We start from the raw sequence: 18,700 nt of genomic DNA on the forward strand, positions 1-18,700 counted from the left end.
TTCTGGCAAGAACTCCTCCCATCACTTCTGTGAAGTAGCGATCCTCCAGCATGGCCATCAGGCGTGTTAGACGATCGGCAAATGTGTTTCCCATGGTTTTCAATGGGAAACATCGCATTGCACTCGTGCACATCACATGGCATGCAATATATTTTACTGTCCCATTGAAAACCATGGGCGATGTGTTACGATCTTTTTGCTTCCCCACGTTGCGGGAAAACACTCGTGTATGTGGCTCTATTCAAAAGAATGGAGTTTATATTTACGCGAGTCTCACAAAACGCCAAACTCGTGCGAGGTTCTTGGTTGCATAAAACAGGCTTGGACAGCAATGGCAGTGGAACCATTCGTCTGCTGTTATAGCCCATCCGTGCTAAGGAACGGCCGTTTGTGCATTTGGACATATTAGTTGGAGCACCAGCCTTGTAGTCTGCTGTAATTTGCGTAACTGTGCACTGCCTATCAGAAGGATTCTTAACATCCTCCTCTGATCCCTTTTGTTGATGAGGTTTTTACATCCACAGGATCCTTTTTCTCTGGATGTTTCCCCTCGATCACACGATTTGTATACTCTTTTTAATGCCATTGTACAAGAAAGCCCCATAGAAGACGTAAATAAGACTGCTCACTGCCTGTCTAGCACTGATGATCATGCTTCATTCAGAGTCTCTCCCATTCTCATATGGATCCACAGAAAACTTGCTTACCTGATTTTATGTGCTCTGCGGCGTCACGGGTTTTAATTTCCATACAGAAATCTTCAATCCTGAAAGGGCCGGGGTCTCTAATTAAAGTGGCCATCCAGTGTACGCCTTTGTATTGTATTTACTGTCTCTGCTCCGTATTTAAAGGTACGGCGCTGCATGTTCTGCAGATAAGAAGTTTCATTTTGTTTCCTTCATTCCCGCAGCATCTGTCTCGAACCACTAAAAGGGCCAAGCTGGACAATTTGTAAGCCCCCTGCATTTCTATGTAACCACAAGAGAGAAAATCAACTCCACTCTCGCCAACATTTCTATGTCTGACCTCAACTCCCATGGAGATCTGCCTGCCTGCCTTCCTCCGAGGATGGAGTTCAGAAGCCCTCACCGATCAGTGGGACGGCTTCTTAGCCCCCAGCATCTTCATGTACACGTATTCTGAGCTCCAGATTGTGTTTGGCTGTGCCATTCCACACGTCTTCCTTTAGGCACATAGTATATATATTTATAGGTATATATATGTATGTATAACAAAAAAAAAGCACTTTTATTTTTTTAAGTTGTAAATGATGGAAAGGAAATGAATAGAATCAGATGCCAGGAAACAAACGAGTCTACACGGGTGGAGAGTAGCACCGGTGCCGGTTTTTACAATTGCTACCATCTTTCTTACATATGCTTAATTTTATCACGCACATCCACTTATTAGAAAGTTTGTGAAGCTCTAGAAGATTCCTAGGCATATTAACCCCTTAGTGACCACGTACCACCTCTGTTGTTGTGCTGGACCTTGGGAAAACAGGGGCAAAGTTCTATAGGTCATATATTCAGTGTACAGGTACAGTCATGTGTCCGAAAGCCAAGATCACTAAAGAAAAATCTGGGTTATGATCCACTGAGTGATATGTTAAAACCCCACTGCCCACAGACAGATTATTGCGGCCAGACGCCCACCGCGAATTCCGCAGCAATGTCCATCCATAGACATGCCATGTTAAAAAATTCTTCCCTGCCCACAAGCTGAAATCAACTGTGATTTTTTTTTTCCGCTCGCGGAGAAGAATCGCAAACACGCTATATTTTGTGCGGAAAATCGCACGGACGGCTTCCATTGCAGTCAATGGAAGTCGTCCAATCCGCGGCGATTCCAAAATGTCATGCCTTGCATTGCGCATGCGGATCCGGACAGGTGAGTATAGGATCTCTGGCCGGCACCGGGTCTGATTCTGCTGTGAGATTTCGCAGTCTGAATCCATCCCGGCCGTGGGCATGAGGCCAAAGCGGTTGCATTACGATTACCACTCCTTTTTAAAAAAAATAAGCCGGTGTGGCGATCAGTTGATCGTTGTGGGTCTAGCTTGTCTAACCGCTAGTGATCTGTTGTTGAGGCGAGCCAAGTCTAAGCATACATCTCCTCTTCATCTTGCCGCCATTCAAATTAATGGGTCTCCTTGTAATGTAAGAAAGCATCAAGTCCGTTAGATGTGAACATAGCCTACTGGTGGTCCCACATGTATCTCCATCACCCCAGGTTTTTCGGGGGTCCGCTTGGCTTTCATCGTGATCTTCACTTTTAAAGAGGACTTGGCACTTCTAACATGTCTGATTTAAAGAAGCACTCTGGGAAACATTGTAGTTATTTTTCTTACATATATTTCTACCTCACAAGCGATATTCTAACAAGTGTCATTTGTTTCATCCCTGCTCATTTGCATCCATACATTCTGAACGCTTTCATCATGTGCAGTTGTGTTACCTGAGCTGCAGTCTGACTACCAGGTCAGACATTGCTCTTCTGTGTAGACATGTTGTCGGCCTCCTTTGTGTGGATGGCTTTTTGTGAACTATAACATTAAAGGGGTTGTCTCGCGGCAGCAAGTGGGGTTATACACTTCTGTATGGCCATATTAATGCACTTTGTAATGTACATCGTGCATTAAATATGAGCCATACAGAAGTTATTCACTTACCTGCTCCGTTGCTGGCGTCCCCGTCTCCATGGCTCCGTCTAATTTCGCTGTCTTCTTGCTTTTTTTAGACGCGCTTGCGCTATGCGGTCTTCCCTTCTGCTCGGTCCGGGCACGAGCGGCGTTCTGGCTCCGCCCCCTTCTACGCGTCATCGCGTAGCTCCGCCCCGTCACGTGTGCCGATTCCAGCCAATCAGGAGGCTGGAATCGGCAATGGAACGCACAGAGCCCACGGTGCACCATGGGAGAAGACCCGCGGTGCACCATGGGAGAAAACCGCAATGCATCCGTGGGAAAGGACCGGCGGCCATCTTAGGGAGAAGATTTTTTAAAGTCCTTATTTCGTCGGATCGGTAAGTAGCAAGCGGCTTAAAAACCGCTTTAATTTGCTATTTTATGCCAGGGGGGTGACAGGGGGAAAGGGGTAAGGTAAAATTTTGAGGTTTGCCGCGAGACAACCCCTTTAAGTTAGCATCTATCAGATCACTCAACCCATTATGCTCCACCCTCCTTCTTCCGTATGTCTGTAGGGACCCGCAGGGCAGGTAGATTAAGTGACAGTGCAGTAAACTATAACAGTCTTTACTTGGCAGCAGAATTAGCGGTACAGTCTCTTTTGGGCCTTTGTAACTGTTTCTTTAGTTGGCAATGCTGACTTTAGAACGTGGCAACTCTGTCTGCTCACTTCAGCCCCTATGGGATCAAGTTACGGTCCCTTTAGCTACTCATCAGGCCTTGCGTTCCTCTGTGGACACACAACATCTGGTAGTGGTATGTGCTCCCAGCCTCTATGGTGGAATTCCTTCCATTTGCACCAAACACAAGCATCATCCTGTGGGTTGAGACATGTCCTAACCATTGGTCCATCAGATGCACATGTCCCAACCAGCAGGGTGACAGGTAATGTAAACCAGTAATGGCCACCATGACTGGGATCATGTCTACTCGTACTATGTCCACCGGGGCCACAGCAGTATCCATTACAGTAGATTGACTGCGCGATTACCCATTATTCTCAGTAGTTATACATTACCCGCCAGTCACTATAACATTTTTCCTAATAAACATCATCCTGTGTCATATCTCCCAAATAAGTATTAACAATTGTAGTTTTCTCCTAACATTTTCATCCCCCTTACACATCCTCCTTGTTAAACACAGAAACTTTTGCTAGAACAAAGTCCTTGTTTTACTCTGACTTGGGCTCAACCTCTTAGGGTTTGCCTTTTGAGCAGGAGCAATGCTCCTGTAAGGCTTCTCGTTGAGTGATGGCCCCAACACCAACAACTTGATGTAAGGCGGTATCCATTTTGTAATGGCAGGTGGGGTGTGGCGAGTTCTGTTCCTGGCTTCGCTCTCTACAGGGAGCCCCGTAGATCTTTCAGCTGGAATTTTCGAATTTTCATCATCTTGACTTTGTGAATGCGGACCCTCTAGAGTGGATGAAATAGACTGGCCAGTTGTTTTCAATGTTCTCGCCAGTGCTGTTTGGAATTAGTTCGTTGACAGCTTTCTCCAAATTGTTAGTCTGCACTTCACAGGCCATAATTGTCAATTATGATGACTCGTATCCAACATAGAAGAGATGAAGAAGGTAGTCCTCTGTCATTTTTACATTCACCTGTGCTTCGATCATGCTCTACCTTTTCTTGACCATTCATTATGCACTGCTTGGAGTAAAGGTTTCTTTAGCTGCTCCACAGGTCTGGTGTGGTTCCATGAACGCGCACGACAGCTCACACAATCATTTGGTCTCTAATGGTGGGCTCTCTTTCTGTAATACAACAGGTCAATGACCAGAGCTCCACAAGATTGATGGTCCGCACTGACTGGACTCTCTCAGCTCCAATAGAGAGCTTCCAGGGCTGCTTCTTGACTTCTCTTGCAGCTCATGACTCAAGACGCACCCAATCTTGCACAGACCTTTTGTACTTGTTTGTGCACTGCACTACCGCAGCCAACACAAGAGCAATTTGTATGCCACACCATTTGTACCAAACACGGGTACCACGAGACTTGTTAGCCGTTCACGACCCTAAAAGGCTCCCTCCCTCTGTTTTTCGGTTTTGCACTGCTTCTTTCAGTTGTGTGATATCCATTCCAGTATCAGGCATTGTGTCCTTGGCTGCCAGGTCTTCTTTTGCCACAAGACATGCCCTACTAAGACACATGCACCGCCCAGCACTGTGACCGGTTATGCAAACTTTCATAATGGCCACCATAACGGAGACCAAGACCACTCACATAATATCCAATGGGGCCGTAATAGTGTCCGTTGTAATCGACAAACTACACATAATCATCAGTAGTTGTACAATAACTATCAGTCGCTCAGTAAACATCAGCAACCTAACAGTTATAGTGTCTTCCTAAGTTCACAAAGCTAACATGTTCACCCCACTTATATATTGCCCCATATATAGACTAATAATGCTCTAATGCTAAAATTTCATATCTGCCTCCCCTAAGAGACCAGAGGAGCAGTGATCTAGTAGGCGAGGCGATACAACGAGTAGCTGCAGTTATAAAACTCCCTTGATTCACTCTGCTGTACTATCTATGTGTGCTGGGGATGGTATGCAATGCGGCCTCCCCCTGCTCTGCCTGTACTGCTTAAAAGAGCCGACGGGGAGGAAGAATTGGGACAGAGCTGCTCTATGGAGGATTGGCGTTAGGCTCTTATCCTTATATATAAATCTGCTATTTCCTGTTACAGGAGAATAATTACAAGATTTTTGTGCTAATAACGTCAAGGTTGCGGGGTCGTTCCCCGTACGGGCCACTCTATTTAAGGCCTCGTGTGGTGCAGAGTGTTAGGGCAGCAGTATGCTGTCCTAAGCTCTCACTCACAACCTGAAAGTTGCAGGTTCAATCCCCACTTGGTTCAGGTAGCCGGCTCAAGGTTGACTCGGCTATCCTTCAGAGGTCGGTAAAATGAGTATGGTATGCCTGGGGAAGGCAATGACAAACCACCCCGCAAAAACAGTCTGCCAAGAAAACATCACCCTAGGAGTCGGTCACGACTCTGTGCTTGCACCAGGGGACTTTACCTTTTTACCTAATTACAAGATTCTCTCCAGGTGGTATAAAACTTCGGCCTTGCTCAATTCCTTCTGCCCCAAGCTTTTTCATATATGCTGGCGGTGTAGCACGGCTAGCAGTATGCATACACACATCTAGTGGGGTTGCGAATAAATTGACCATTCTGGTCCGCCATCAGTGCCTTGTACACTAAGGTGTGGTGTTCTAACTAAACTGGTCCCCGGTGTTGGCCTTAGGGTACTTTTACATGCTTGGACCCCTTGGCTTTTGTTCAGTGAATCACATGAGCTACCTACTTGGCTCTGCTGCCTTTAAAATATTGTACGGAACGCGCCACCTTCCGATTTTTTTTGCATGGAATTCACCATTTCTTTTCTTCTGTTCTTGTATGGTTCCAATCTGCTTCCCTTTCACGGGACATGTTGCGCTCGCTTTCTGCTTATGAAGGCAATTTTATATTTTGGTGGAAGAGCAGAGTGAGGCTTTCTCAGTAGGACTCTCTAGAGGGAATTAGGGGACAGCAGTTCTTTCTATTACCTGGTGCCCTTAGATAGTGCAAGTGCCGTATGATGACTCTACCTCCTCTTTCCCTGATGAGCCACAGGCATAGTGAGAAGTGTAGGCTGCATTAGGGGAGCCATATAAGAGGGGGGAAAAGAGTGCAAAGATAGCAGACAACCCATAAATGAATTAAAACAGGAATACAGAAGAACCTCTGCAGTATTCTCTAATAACGGCCTATGGACAAAAAAATGCTGGAGCGCTTCTTTAAATACTTTGTGTTCCCATAATATTAACCCGGAGCATCTTTTCGTAGAACGTTGTGTTGCGCTGTTCCTGTATTGTTCATGTATATGTATGATAAAATAGACGACAGAACTACGGCATTCCCGTTACCGGTAGGGTGTGTTCATATACCATCAGCACTAGAGATGAGCGAGCATGCTCGGGTAAAGCAGTTACTCAAGCGAGCATCGCTCTTCTCGAGTAACTGCTTACTGGTGTGAGCAGGCTCGGGGGGTAGCGGGGTGGAGAGAGATCTCTCTCACTCTCTCCCACGCTACCCCCCCCCCCCCCCTGCTCACACCAGTAAGCAGTTACTCGAGAAGAGCGATGCTCGCTCGAGTAACTGCTTTACCCGAGCGTGCTTGCTCATCTCTAATCAGCACTCATTGGACAGTCTTGTACAGGCATGCCCATTGATAGAGGGAATAGTAAAGGCCCATTTAGACACCGATTATTGCTCAAAATTTGTCTTTTGAGCGAATTTTAAACAACCATCTTTGCGTGTAAATGGGGCTTAAATCTCACTTATCAATTGATACATTTCCAGGAGGAATCACAGAGGATTGAAACAACAATCCTAAGAAACGATTGCTCCAGATATGTTACAGAACTGCACGGTTGTCGTCACAGTCTTTTCCCGTTAGGCAGTTTTAGTAAACGAGGTGAAGTTTGTGGGAAAATATTTTTTTTAATGAAATTAAAAGTTTTCCTTTCTCGCCCCTTTTGGGTCTTCGTCACAGGTGCTATGTAAGAACGGCAGAAAATAATTAGCATTACGCTAGGTTCTGGTCATTAAGGGGTTAATGATAGGTAAATGTGCATATTTAGTCCAACTCCACAGGTGGCATGGAAGCATACAACACATAGAATACAAAAATGTTCAACGTCTCTGTATGTGTCCTGGATCCACCACAGCCTTTTGCCTGTAAATATCTGTACATCATCACAATAAACCAGAAGGTACCTCACTGTGTGATGTGATGTGATTAGCGATACCGCGGGCAGCCGGAAAGCATCGCCGCACTGACTGACGATATTGGCGTTGTCCCTCTGGAATCGGAAGGCCCCATGCACACTGCTGTGTTATGGAGCAGGGTATAATGAAAACAAAGGTTTGGTCCGGTGTTAGCCAGTAGAGCAAAATGTGGTTGTTCCCAGCAAGAGAAACCAAGTAATCTTGTAGATATGATACCTTTTAATGGCTAACAAAAATACATGATGTTACAGCAAGCTTCCGAACCAACGCAGGGTTCTTCTTCAGGCTTATGGATTGGATCTGAAGAGGCATGCATATTTATACACACTTATAACATACATACTTATGACAAGGCACAGATATGGATGTGATTGGTTCGCACTTAAAAGGAATTCTGCAACAGCAAATTGGAGAAACTGAAAGCCAGGATGAGATCTCATCGCCACACGATTAAACACAGAAAGAGAGAATTACCTGTGGCCGAGCACTTCTCTAACCATGGACATGACATAGGAGATATGAGAGTTTTGATATTGAACGGTGGTTTCAAGTCACAAAACCACAGAAGAATTTGGGAATATAAATTGATAACAACCTTTGACACGCTGAATACGGGGTTAAATTATTCCCCAGGATTTATGCGTGAATGGGAAGTGTGAGACATTTATTATACAGATAAGACCCCCATCAACAGTAATTCAGGGACCATAAACTTTCTCTCCCTTATCAGTGTTTAGCTAAAAATGTTTGTGTATCTCTTGTAGCATTTCTAGCCTGACGACCCCCCCCCCCCAACAGTAATTTAGGGACCATAAAACTTTCACTCCGCTATCAGTGCCTAGACCAAAAAGTTTGTTTGCTGTTGCAGAATTCCTTTTAAGTGCGAACCAATCCCATCCATATCTGTGCCTTGTCATAAGTATGTATGTTATAAGTGTGTATAAATATGCATGCCTCTTCAGATCCAATCCATTTAAGCCGGAAGAAGTACCCTGCGTTGGTACGAAAGCTCGCTATTATTACATCATGTATTTTTGTTAGCCATTAAAAGGTATCATATCTACAAGATTACGTCGTTTCTCTTGCTGGGAACAACCACATGGAGCAGGGTTACGCGCATTTTTAATATGGCTCTCTGGATGCACCCACTTACATAATATCTCAATATTTGCTTCAAAATTGGTTTCATTGATTTGTTAACTAAATACAGAATAATTCTTAAAGGGAACTAACCTGCAGCTCATGAATACTGTGGTCCCTCAACATACCATACTAATTGGTTTCAGGATTACCATTGCACACTATGCTACCAAAACTAACTGGACCCCTGAGCAAGAATCAAAAGTAGTATTTATTTCCAGATGTTAATACTTAGTGGGGCTCCTTTGCCCTAATGACATTGGATACTCTCTGTGGTATGCTTTCTACAAACATCTGATACATTTCAGCTGTCTTTTCCCTCCATTCATCTTGCAAACGTCTGGAGAATTATCTCAAAGAAGATGGAAGCTGTTCATATTTCCTGACCCAACATTCCACTTTGTTCCAAAGATGTTTATTAGGGTTCATGTCGGGACTTTGTGCAGTCAGTCCAATCATGGAACATCCATATCCTCAAACCAGCGTAAAACAGCATTAATTTGTGACGAGGCGCGTTGTGTTGTTAGAAGTATTGCTGACAATTCCCAGAGTATTGTCACATTGTCTTGATGTCTTTCTGGAGAGGAAGGATATTATAGGCTATAAATCTAAGATTATTTGTTAATCCGGGTATATAGGCAGATAGGAACTATTAGGGGTTGATCCAGGGAACAGTCTGATTGCCATTAGGGAGTCGGGAAGGAATTTTTTTCCCCAAAAGGGCTAATTGGCTTCTGCTCTTGGGTTTTTTTTTGCCTTCCTCTGGATCAACAACACAGGAGGATAAACAGGCTGGACTAGATGGACATTGTCTTCATTCGGCCTTACGAACTATGTTACTATGTTGTCAGCAGCACGTTATTATCTAGAAAGTCAGGGTACACCTCTGTGTTCAGGGTACTTGCCACTACAACCAACAAACTGAAACCATGCCACGTAAAACATCCCCAGATCATAACGGAACCTCCTGTCATAGCACACTCAGGCGTCGTCCACACCCAGGTATGTCTGTCTGATTTTGAAGATAGAGTAGTGTGATTCATCACTCCATAGAACATTCTTCCATTGCTCAACTGTCCAATGATGATGCTACTTGCATCATTATAGACAGGCCAAAGCATCTTCTTTGGGAGAACGTACCAGTCATTTGCAGGATGAATGGTGGGAAATGCCACCTGAAATGTATCAGACGTTAGTAGAAAGCATACCACAGAGAGTATCTGATGTCATTGGCGCCAAAGGAGCCCCACTAAGTGTTATCATATATAAATAAATACTACTTTTGATTCTGGCTCAGGTGATCAGTTACTTCTGGTAGGATAGTGTATATATAGTGCAAATATTGTCTGTTGAAAGCGTAACCCTATGGAAAACTATGTAATTGGTTCTGAAGACCCTAAAATGTCACACAAAAGTAATACAAAACGAAACATGAATGAGTGAAGCAGATAACTAATGCAAGCGATGCACATTGTTACATATAACAGCTGCTGGAAGATGTAAATCACTTTCTGTGGGAGGACAGCAGCTTCCTCAGGGTCTGTAATGTACACAGAGTGCATTAGAAAATAGCCGCTCATCCTGGCACAGGTAGAGGGCAGTACAGAACATGTAATATCACACTGTACTGCTGAGAGGCGCTACTAGACAGCCAATCAGTGCTTGCAATTCAGCAATGCAGGGGTTTTACTAGTGAAATGCCCGTGCTGATTGGCTGGGAGTTCATGAAAGTGCACAAGCTGCAGATCCGGACTATCTGTGACATTGTATATCATTATTACATAAGTCTGGGAAAACAATTGTTTGTTGAAAATCTTGTACCCTGAGGTCATTGGAACTTAAGGGATCAATGTTTTGAAGATTAGTTCATGTACTACTCGATGTGTGCGCCGCTACTGATGAAATGTAGATTGCTGACAAACTGCTTCGCAGATGCAGAGAGATGTATGGCTGCAATCAGTGTGCCGGTCGCTACCTCCCTCCTCCGAGCATAAAGGGGCTGACCAATTCCCTTTAATAGCAATTGAGAAAATATTTAGCGTAATACCCTCTTTCTACCACTAGGTGGCACAATAACACCACATCATGTTCTGTAGCACTTTAAATCCGTGGGATTTTATTGGCAATTCTAGAAAAGAAAATTTAAATTAATTTTGGAATCCTTAGCAGTAATAAAAATATATCTTCGTTATGGTAACTTAAGATGCAAAAATAAATACTATTTTTTTCTTTAAAGTCCAGATATAGTGGTATTATCACAGTTTTGCCATGATTTAAAAAAAAACAAACTTTGCAACAAAAAGCAATGTGTAGCCTTAAGCTGCTTTCACATTTGCGACGCGGTTCTGGTTTTGGGAAGTAGGAAAGGGGAATCCCCTGGCGGAATGGATCCATCTTATGATAGAACCGAACAGCTCCCATTGACTATAATGGGGTCCGTTCGGTTTCTGCTCAGCTGCCCAACATTTTACCGGAAGAAAAAGCGCTATGTCTTCCATTATTTTGTGACGGATTTGCGACGGAACCCTAGAACATAGGCGCTAGCGCAGATGTGAACCCGACCTTATTCTTATGTTCCAGGACTGGAAAGTGTTTGTTTGTGAATCATTCCAGATTGAGCAGAGTTGAGTTTGTCACTTGAGTGTTGTGTTTCCTCTGTGATTTCCCCTCAGGACTGCACATACAATTGGTCATGCAGTATATTAGTAAATCAGAAGTTAGAGCAGTAACTAAACTTTTATTCTCTTTGATTAACTTAGTATATTTTTGCAACAGTGACAATGGGATGCACGCCATGTTGGTTGTCATTTTTGTTTGAACATCTTGGTGACTGATGACAAACTTAGGTTACTTAGTGAATTCTATGGCAAAATGAGTTGTCCGTATTGGAGAAGCTAATTCAAAGGTGACAACCAATATGGCTGCTGTTCTTGCATGTGCAAGCCGTGTGCAAAAAATATGCACCTATGCTCCTCCCAAGGTAAAAAAAAAAGGAAATATGCAAGGCCTTCCCGGAAAGTTAAGTTGTCTGGATGGACCATATGTTGTTCTAAATCCTCTATATACTGCTCAGCATTGATAGTTCCTTACAAGATGTGTAAGCTGCCCATGTCATCGGCCCTAGTGCAACCCCGTACCATCAGAGATGCAGGCTTTTTAACTGTGCGCCGATAACAAGCTGGATGGTCCTTCTCCTCTTGAGTCCGCAGGACACGGCATCTGTGGTATCAAAAAATAATTTCACATTTTGATTCCTCTGACCACAGAACAGTTTTCCATTTTGCCTCAGTCCATTTTAAATGACCTTTTGCCCAGGGAAGTCACTAGAGTTTCTGGATTGTGTTGATATATGGCGTCTTCTTTGCATGTACAGCTATAGCTCACATTTGTGGATTGCATTGCAGCATCCTAGCGGCCCCCTAGACACGAGGCCCACACTGAGGAGCTGGCGGGGTAGAGTTGGCATTTGTCACGGTGGCTCTACCTGACTCCTCTTCGGAGGGACGCACGGAACCTCAGCCCAAGTACCGCTAGGCCTCTTCTAGGCTACGCTGGGACAGCAGTTACCTGTATATGTGTGGTGGATTGTAGATTTGTCACGCATGACGTCACCGTTCCTTGTCACTGTAGCTTGTATCCGGCGGTTAAATGAAGAGAGTCCACACACATGGTTGAAACTTGATAACTCGGTCACTGGGAACAGGTAATGACCGGTGAACTTTACTGGAAGCTTGTCAGAGTATAACTTTACACACGAGGGCAGGCAAAACAGAGAATGTGAGTTCAGGGAGAAGACACAGGATGACGCCAATCCTATAGGCCAAGTTATCTGTAAGGTACCGCTCCTGGAAGGGGAACACTCCGGAGGAGGATGGTGGTAAGAGCACTCCACAGATACTGACTCACTATTTGCAAGCAGCTCTGCACGGCGGGCTCTTGGGTTTAGTCACTCCTTAGAGGTGCTACCTGGAATAGCAGGCCTCAGGATACCTCTCCTCTTCTTCCATCTCTTCACCACATGAGGGTTGAAGGTACCCCCGTGTGGCCGGCACTCCACTCTACACTCAACCGTAGAAGATGACAGAAGACCCTTACCCGCTCTCAGACACTCACATTTATAGGGTCTAACATACCACGTGACAGGACATAAATTGATACTTTTCCAGACATATCCCAGCCACTTTAACACATTAACCTCTCACATGCGGCAGCTGTGCAATACACATTACAGCAGACAAGACACTTTGCACTGTGCATCTACAGACATGACATGTATGACACTTTTGGAGGGGCCGGAAATTTAGATTTTGGGCTACTACAGCATGGTGAACAGACAATGATTTCTGGAAGTATTCCTGAGCCCATGTAGTGATTTGCATTACAGAATCACGCCTGTTTTTAAAGCAGTGACACCCAATGACTCCTAGATCTTGAGCATGCAATGTTGACCGTCAGCCTTGTCCCTTGTGCACATGAACTTCTCCAGATTCTCTGAATTTTTTGATATTATGTTCTGCAGATGGTGGGACATTCAAAGTCTTCACAATTTTCTGGTGAAGAACATTTTTCTGAAATTATTCCACAGTTTTTAGACACAGTTTTTGCCAGATTGGTGAACCTCTGACCATCTTTGCTCCTATGAGACTCTGCCTCTCCTAACATGGTCTTTTTATAAGCAGTCATGTGAGCTGAAAATTGATCCTCCCGCTGTTTTTCATTAATGCCACTTACGTTTCCAGCCTTTTGTTAACCCTGTTCCAACTTTTGTGCAATGTGTTGCTGCTAGAGATGAGCGAACGTACTCTTTTCGAGTAATTACTCGATCGACCACTGCGATTTTCGAGTACTTCAGTACTTGGGTGAAAAGATTCGGGGGGCGCTTAGGGGAGGGGGGAGGCTTGGCGGAGCGGGGGGTAGCAGCGGGGAACAGGGGGGAGCCCTCTCTCTCCCCCTCTCCCCCCCACTCCCCGCTGCCAACCCCCACTCACCCACGGCGCCCCCCGAATCTTTTTCGCCCGAGTATGGAAGTACTCGAAAATCGCGGTGCCCGGGCGAAAAAGGGGCGTGGCCGAGTAGGTTCACTCATCTCTAGTTGCTGCCATCAATTTCTAAACAAATCAAAATGAGATGAAAAATGTCTCCCTTTCACCTTCTAATATGTGTTCTATGTTCTAGTGTGAATAAAATATGGTTAGATGAGATTTCCAAATAATTGTATTCTTTTCTTTTTCTGTACATTTATATTGCACGCAGGGCCCCAACTTTTTGGAATTTGGTTTGTGTGTGTATATAATTAATAAAAAAAATTAAAATATAAAAACACACATATATATGAATGTCTGTCTGTCTGTCTGTCTGTCTGTCCTTTATGCATTACTACAGTATTCATCCAATTGCCATGAGACTTTGGGAAGTTGCTGAGTACACTCCTGGGAAGATTACTGGCATAGTACAACTATCCTACGATAGGTGGCGCGCGTGCGAGCGTCGTCGACAGTTATGCCCCCCAGACAAAGATCGTTTGATTTCCATCTCAAGCACGAAAGAAAAAGGCATTACGAGCAACGGGATGTGTGTTCAACTACAAAATGATGCATCCGCCGAACGTTTCGCAAGACAATTGCTGGATATTGAGAATGCTGAGGTAAAATGAAAGCTGTGCTGTGATTGGTTGCTATTTCTTATACTGCTGAGGTAACATGAAAGCTGTGCTGTGATTGGTTGCTATTTCTTATACTGCCGAGGTAACATGAAAGCTGTGCTGTGATTGGTTGCTATTTCTTATACTGCTGAGGTAACATGAAAGCTGTGCTTTGATTGGTTGTTAGTTCTTATACTGCTGAGGTAACATGAAAGCTTCGCTGTGATTGGTTGTTATAACTAAAAATATTGTGTATCCACAAGCACTCGAATGAATAAATAGAATTAAAATGACACTTTGAAATTTTTTATATGAAACTGAATAAGTTTAAATAAAAATGACACAATGTAAATTCAATTTTATCATAACGAATTTCCTTGAATTTCCTTTCTTCTGAGATCGCAGCAGTGCGCGACGGGTACGCTAATATATATATATATATATATATATATATGATTATAATTTCATATGGATCACTCCTGAAGGTCCGGGATACTGCCATGATGTGGACCAGATTATACTGGGGTGAAGAAGTGTGTGTATGTGTATGTATGTGTATGTATGTATGTGTGTGTGTGTATATATATATATATATATAATCATCTGGTCCACATCGTGGCTGCATCCCGGACCTTCAGGAGTGATCCATATGAAATTACAACCATATATGGATTTCTCCTCAGGGTTCTTCTCCCGGTTTTGGGTGATAGAATCTCCTGCCTTATAATGCAGTTTAGTTTCCTGTGTTAAAGGGGTTTTCCTACAAACTTTATATTACTTCATGGTGACTCTGTACATCCTGGTTGCCAGGATCAGTGACTGCTGCAGCCAATCATTGGCCACAGCAGTGACCTTCTATAGCCAGTGATTGGCTGCAGCAGCCAGGAAGTGTAGAATGACTGTGACTATTTTTTTTTAGTAGTGAGAAAATGCCTTTAAACTGGCAGATGTGTAAATCGGCTGATTTTTGACGAATGTGACCAGGTCACTGGGAAGAATGGATTTTTTGTAGGCCTCTAGTGACAGGTATGTCACATGGGTCCTACAATCCCATAACATATTAGCAGTAAGTTTATTTAAAGGGAACTTGTCGCCTCTATAAGCATCATAAACTAGATTATGGTTCTTCTAGTATAGAACCTGCTGAGTCCAGGGGTGTCATTTCTACTTAGTTTATGGTGACAGGTTCCCTTTAAATTAGTGTCTGGCACATTGAGAAGTACTATCTGACTCCCTAGTGGTGTCGGACTGCTGCATTCTCCACTCTCCCTCTCTATTATGGCATCATTGTTATGCTGTTTTGTCTTGTCTTGACCTCTTTATTAGAAGGAGGGGTAAGTTGCTTACTTTCTGAGTGCACTAGTAGTTGGTAATTCTGGAATAGTCCCAGCCTATGGCCGAGCTGCTATGGGATGTTTTAAATTTTAATGTTTTAAAAGTTTATCGGCTCCTTATTTATTGATCTTTAATAAAGATGGTTGTGGCCAATTTAATCGCCCCTCTAAATCCAGTGCCCATGTGCCCTTTTCTTACCTGGAGTAGTCTTAGATGTTTGGGTAAGTGGGGTGAATTGGGACAGTATGTTTTATAATCTCATGTAATCAGACTGATAACCTCCTATACAGACCATGCAAGAGCATGAACGGCCCACTTGGTTTATTGTGGGAAGAGTCATCCCTATAGTAGCAAGATTTGGGAGACATCTCGGAGTCTGTTGTAGACTATATGGTAGTGGGCCAAAAAGTATTTCTGCCCCCATCATTTGTAGGCATGAAATGCTCTTCATTGTGTCTTTAGAACTAATGTCTTACGTTGTTTTCCTGAAGAATACACATTCATGTCTCATCATTCAATGAATGAAAGGGCCTGCTGGCATGAGATCATAGATTGTAATTTATTCCATATCCTTGGGCACCATTGCAACCGTCAGGGAGAGGGGGAAGGGACGGTGCCGCTTAGTTATTGTTTTGAAGTGGGTTAGAAGATCCTGTATAACGTCGTGACGCCACCGTTCCTACACACTGTTATTCTATGCGGCGGAGTAATAAACACAGAGACTTCTGTATCGTAACTCGGGTCCTGAGGAACAGTTGAGGCTTGGTAAAACTTTACGTGAAATAAACTTGAAATAACAGGCAGTTACAGGTATCATTCACTTGCATAAAGTTACAGGCAGAAGCTCCGAGGTTGGGAGGAAAAACAGGAACAATGCGGCCCTATAGTCCACGTTATCTATATGTCACCTGTCCTGGAAATTGGGTATACTCCGGAGGAGGTAAATGGTAGGGGTCTCTCCACATACAGTCTGGTGAGCTATTACTGAAGAAAAGGCTTAGTCTAGATGCACCCTGCACAACATTCACGTGGGTGTCATAATTATGTACCTCTGTGTGGTGATCCTAATGGCGGATGGCCACACAGGAAAAATAATGCCTGTAGTGTGAATGGGTACCTGTTTTAGTGAATCGGGGAAACATGCTGTCTCTCTGGTAGGGACTCACATCTATTTCATCCACTCTCCAGATGCTATGGGTAGTCGTTCCTCTTCCTCCATCTTCACTAACATGGTAGCTAAATGTGCCTCCATGTGGCTCTGTGTTAGCTCCGAGCAGCAGGTAAGATGGAACCCTACTCTAACACAGATTGAAGAACCCTCTTCCTGTTCTCAGACACTCACTTTTATCATCTCACTTGTACCCCATGACACAGTAAGATAGATACATTCAGCAGCAGAGCTGATAGGCAATGATTTTAGGGGAGTTAACCCTTCAGATGCTGCAGCTGTGCAACACACATACAGAAAATTGACATGACAGTTTTGCACAGCACATCCACATAAGACAACACATGTATGACAATTATGGAAGGGACCAGGATGATATTCTGGGACACTACACCATAACTTCTTTTTTTCTGACTATTGGACTGTGTGAGGGCTTGTTTTTTGTCAGATAAGCTGTAGTTTTCATCGCTACTGTATTGGGGGTACATACGGCTTTTTAATCACTTTTTATTAATCCTGGCAGTGTTCACTGGGCAGGATAAATTATGCAATATTTAAATAGTTCAGATGTTTATAGGACTAGCAATATCAATTACGTTTATTCTATTTTTTTACTTCTTTTTTTGTGCCACTTGGAGACGTCACCTTGCGATAACTTGTACAATATACTGCAATACTTCTGTATTTCAGTATATTATAATTTTTGATGTTAGTCTATTACATTACACTATTATACTAATACATTGCACCCCTGCTGTTCTAACTAGGTCATTGACATCCTGTGATCCCATCAAAGGGGAGACCCTCTGTGTAATGGCTAAAGCCCTATTTAGACACAACGATCATCGCTCAAATCTTTTGAGCGATAATCTTTGCGTACATTTACACTGCAAGAAGATCGCTCAAAATTCGCTCAAACGGCAGTATGAAAGACAGTTGTGAGCGTTCACTTTGCATAAGTGTGTAAATGAAGGCTCACACTGTATGCAGAAGACAAGCAGGATCGCTATCTTCTACATACAGGTGTTGTCTTCTCAGAGCTCTCAGATGGTATACATCTGAGCGCTAAAACCTGGGTATACAAAAGACAGCTGGACTACTTGTCTTCTTTATACTTCTGCTGTGTTCCCGGAACGCTCAGCTGGTATTCCACTAACTGTTCCGAGTGGGGTATGCAGGACACAGCTGGAGTGCTATCTTCTGTATACAGCTGCTGTGTTCTCTGAGTACTCAGCTGGTATACAGCTGAACGCTCCGAGCGCGGTATACAGAAGCCAGCTGAAGCACTGTCTTCTGCATGCTCCTGCTGTGTTCTCCGAGCGGGATATCAGCTGAAACAATAGTATCAGTGGTATCCCGCTGAGAACTCAGCACGCGGCATTGATAAGACTCATCGTTGTCTTTCAGCTTGCTGAAAGACAACGATGAGCGAATCGGTAATGAAAACTGCGTGATGTCCGTGTGTTTAGACCCAATGATTCTTGCTCAAAAGATGGCTTTGAGCTAATTTTGAGCGAGAATCGTTGGGTGTAAATGAGCCTTTAGATGCCTGGGTCATTATTGGGCATTAAAGTGGTGAAACACAATCATTGAGGGTGGGTGTCAGCTGTTTCATACAGTCAGCATCTGCTTAGTATGAAGCTGGCTTAGCCCCCAAGTACATGTGCATCAGCATGAGTACAAAATGGACATCATAGAAGCTTTAGGGTCCTTTTACACAGAGCGAGTATTTATTGGAACAAGGGAATGTTGTCAGATTGTTTTGCTTTATAATGTGTGAGTTCAGATGCAGAGAAAATAGTATCCGTTTTTTCGTCATTCATTCACTCAGTTGTTGGTCTTCAAGGAACTGTGTTAGGGAATGGAAATGACTGAACAATCATTTTAGTTTCAAAAGTATTTATTAAATGAAATTACATATACGACACCAAAGAATGGCAGCAG

The 18,700-nt window shown here is 43.6% G+C and overlaps 1 protein-coding gene across 1 annotated transcript in view; it reads left to right on the plus strand.

The window, feature by feature from the left end:
* DHX35 (DEAH-box helicase 35) overlaps positions 1-6,781 on the plus strand; it is a 40,907-nt gene extending 34,126 nt beyond the window's left edge. The window contains exon 22 of the mRNA XM_066587842.1: positions 911-6,781. Within this exon, the coding sequence (XP_066443939.1) occupies positions 911-955 (45 nt within the window). The 3' untranslated portion in view covers positions 956-6,781. The remainder of the gene's footprint in view (positions 1-910) is intronic.
* Positions 6,782-18,700: the final 11,919 nt, after the last annotated feature.

The sequence above is a fragment of the Eleutherodactylus coqui genome, chromosome 13 (genome assembly GCF_035609145.1).
Source record: "Eleutherodactylus coqui strain aEleCoq1 chromosome 13, aEleCoq1.hap1, whole genome shotgun sequence".
Lineage (NCBI taxonomy): Eukaryota > Metazoa > Chordata > Amphibia > Anura > Eleutherodactylidae > Eleutherodactylus > Eleutherodactylus coqui.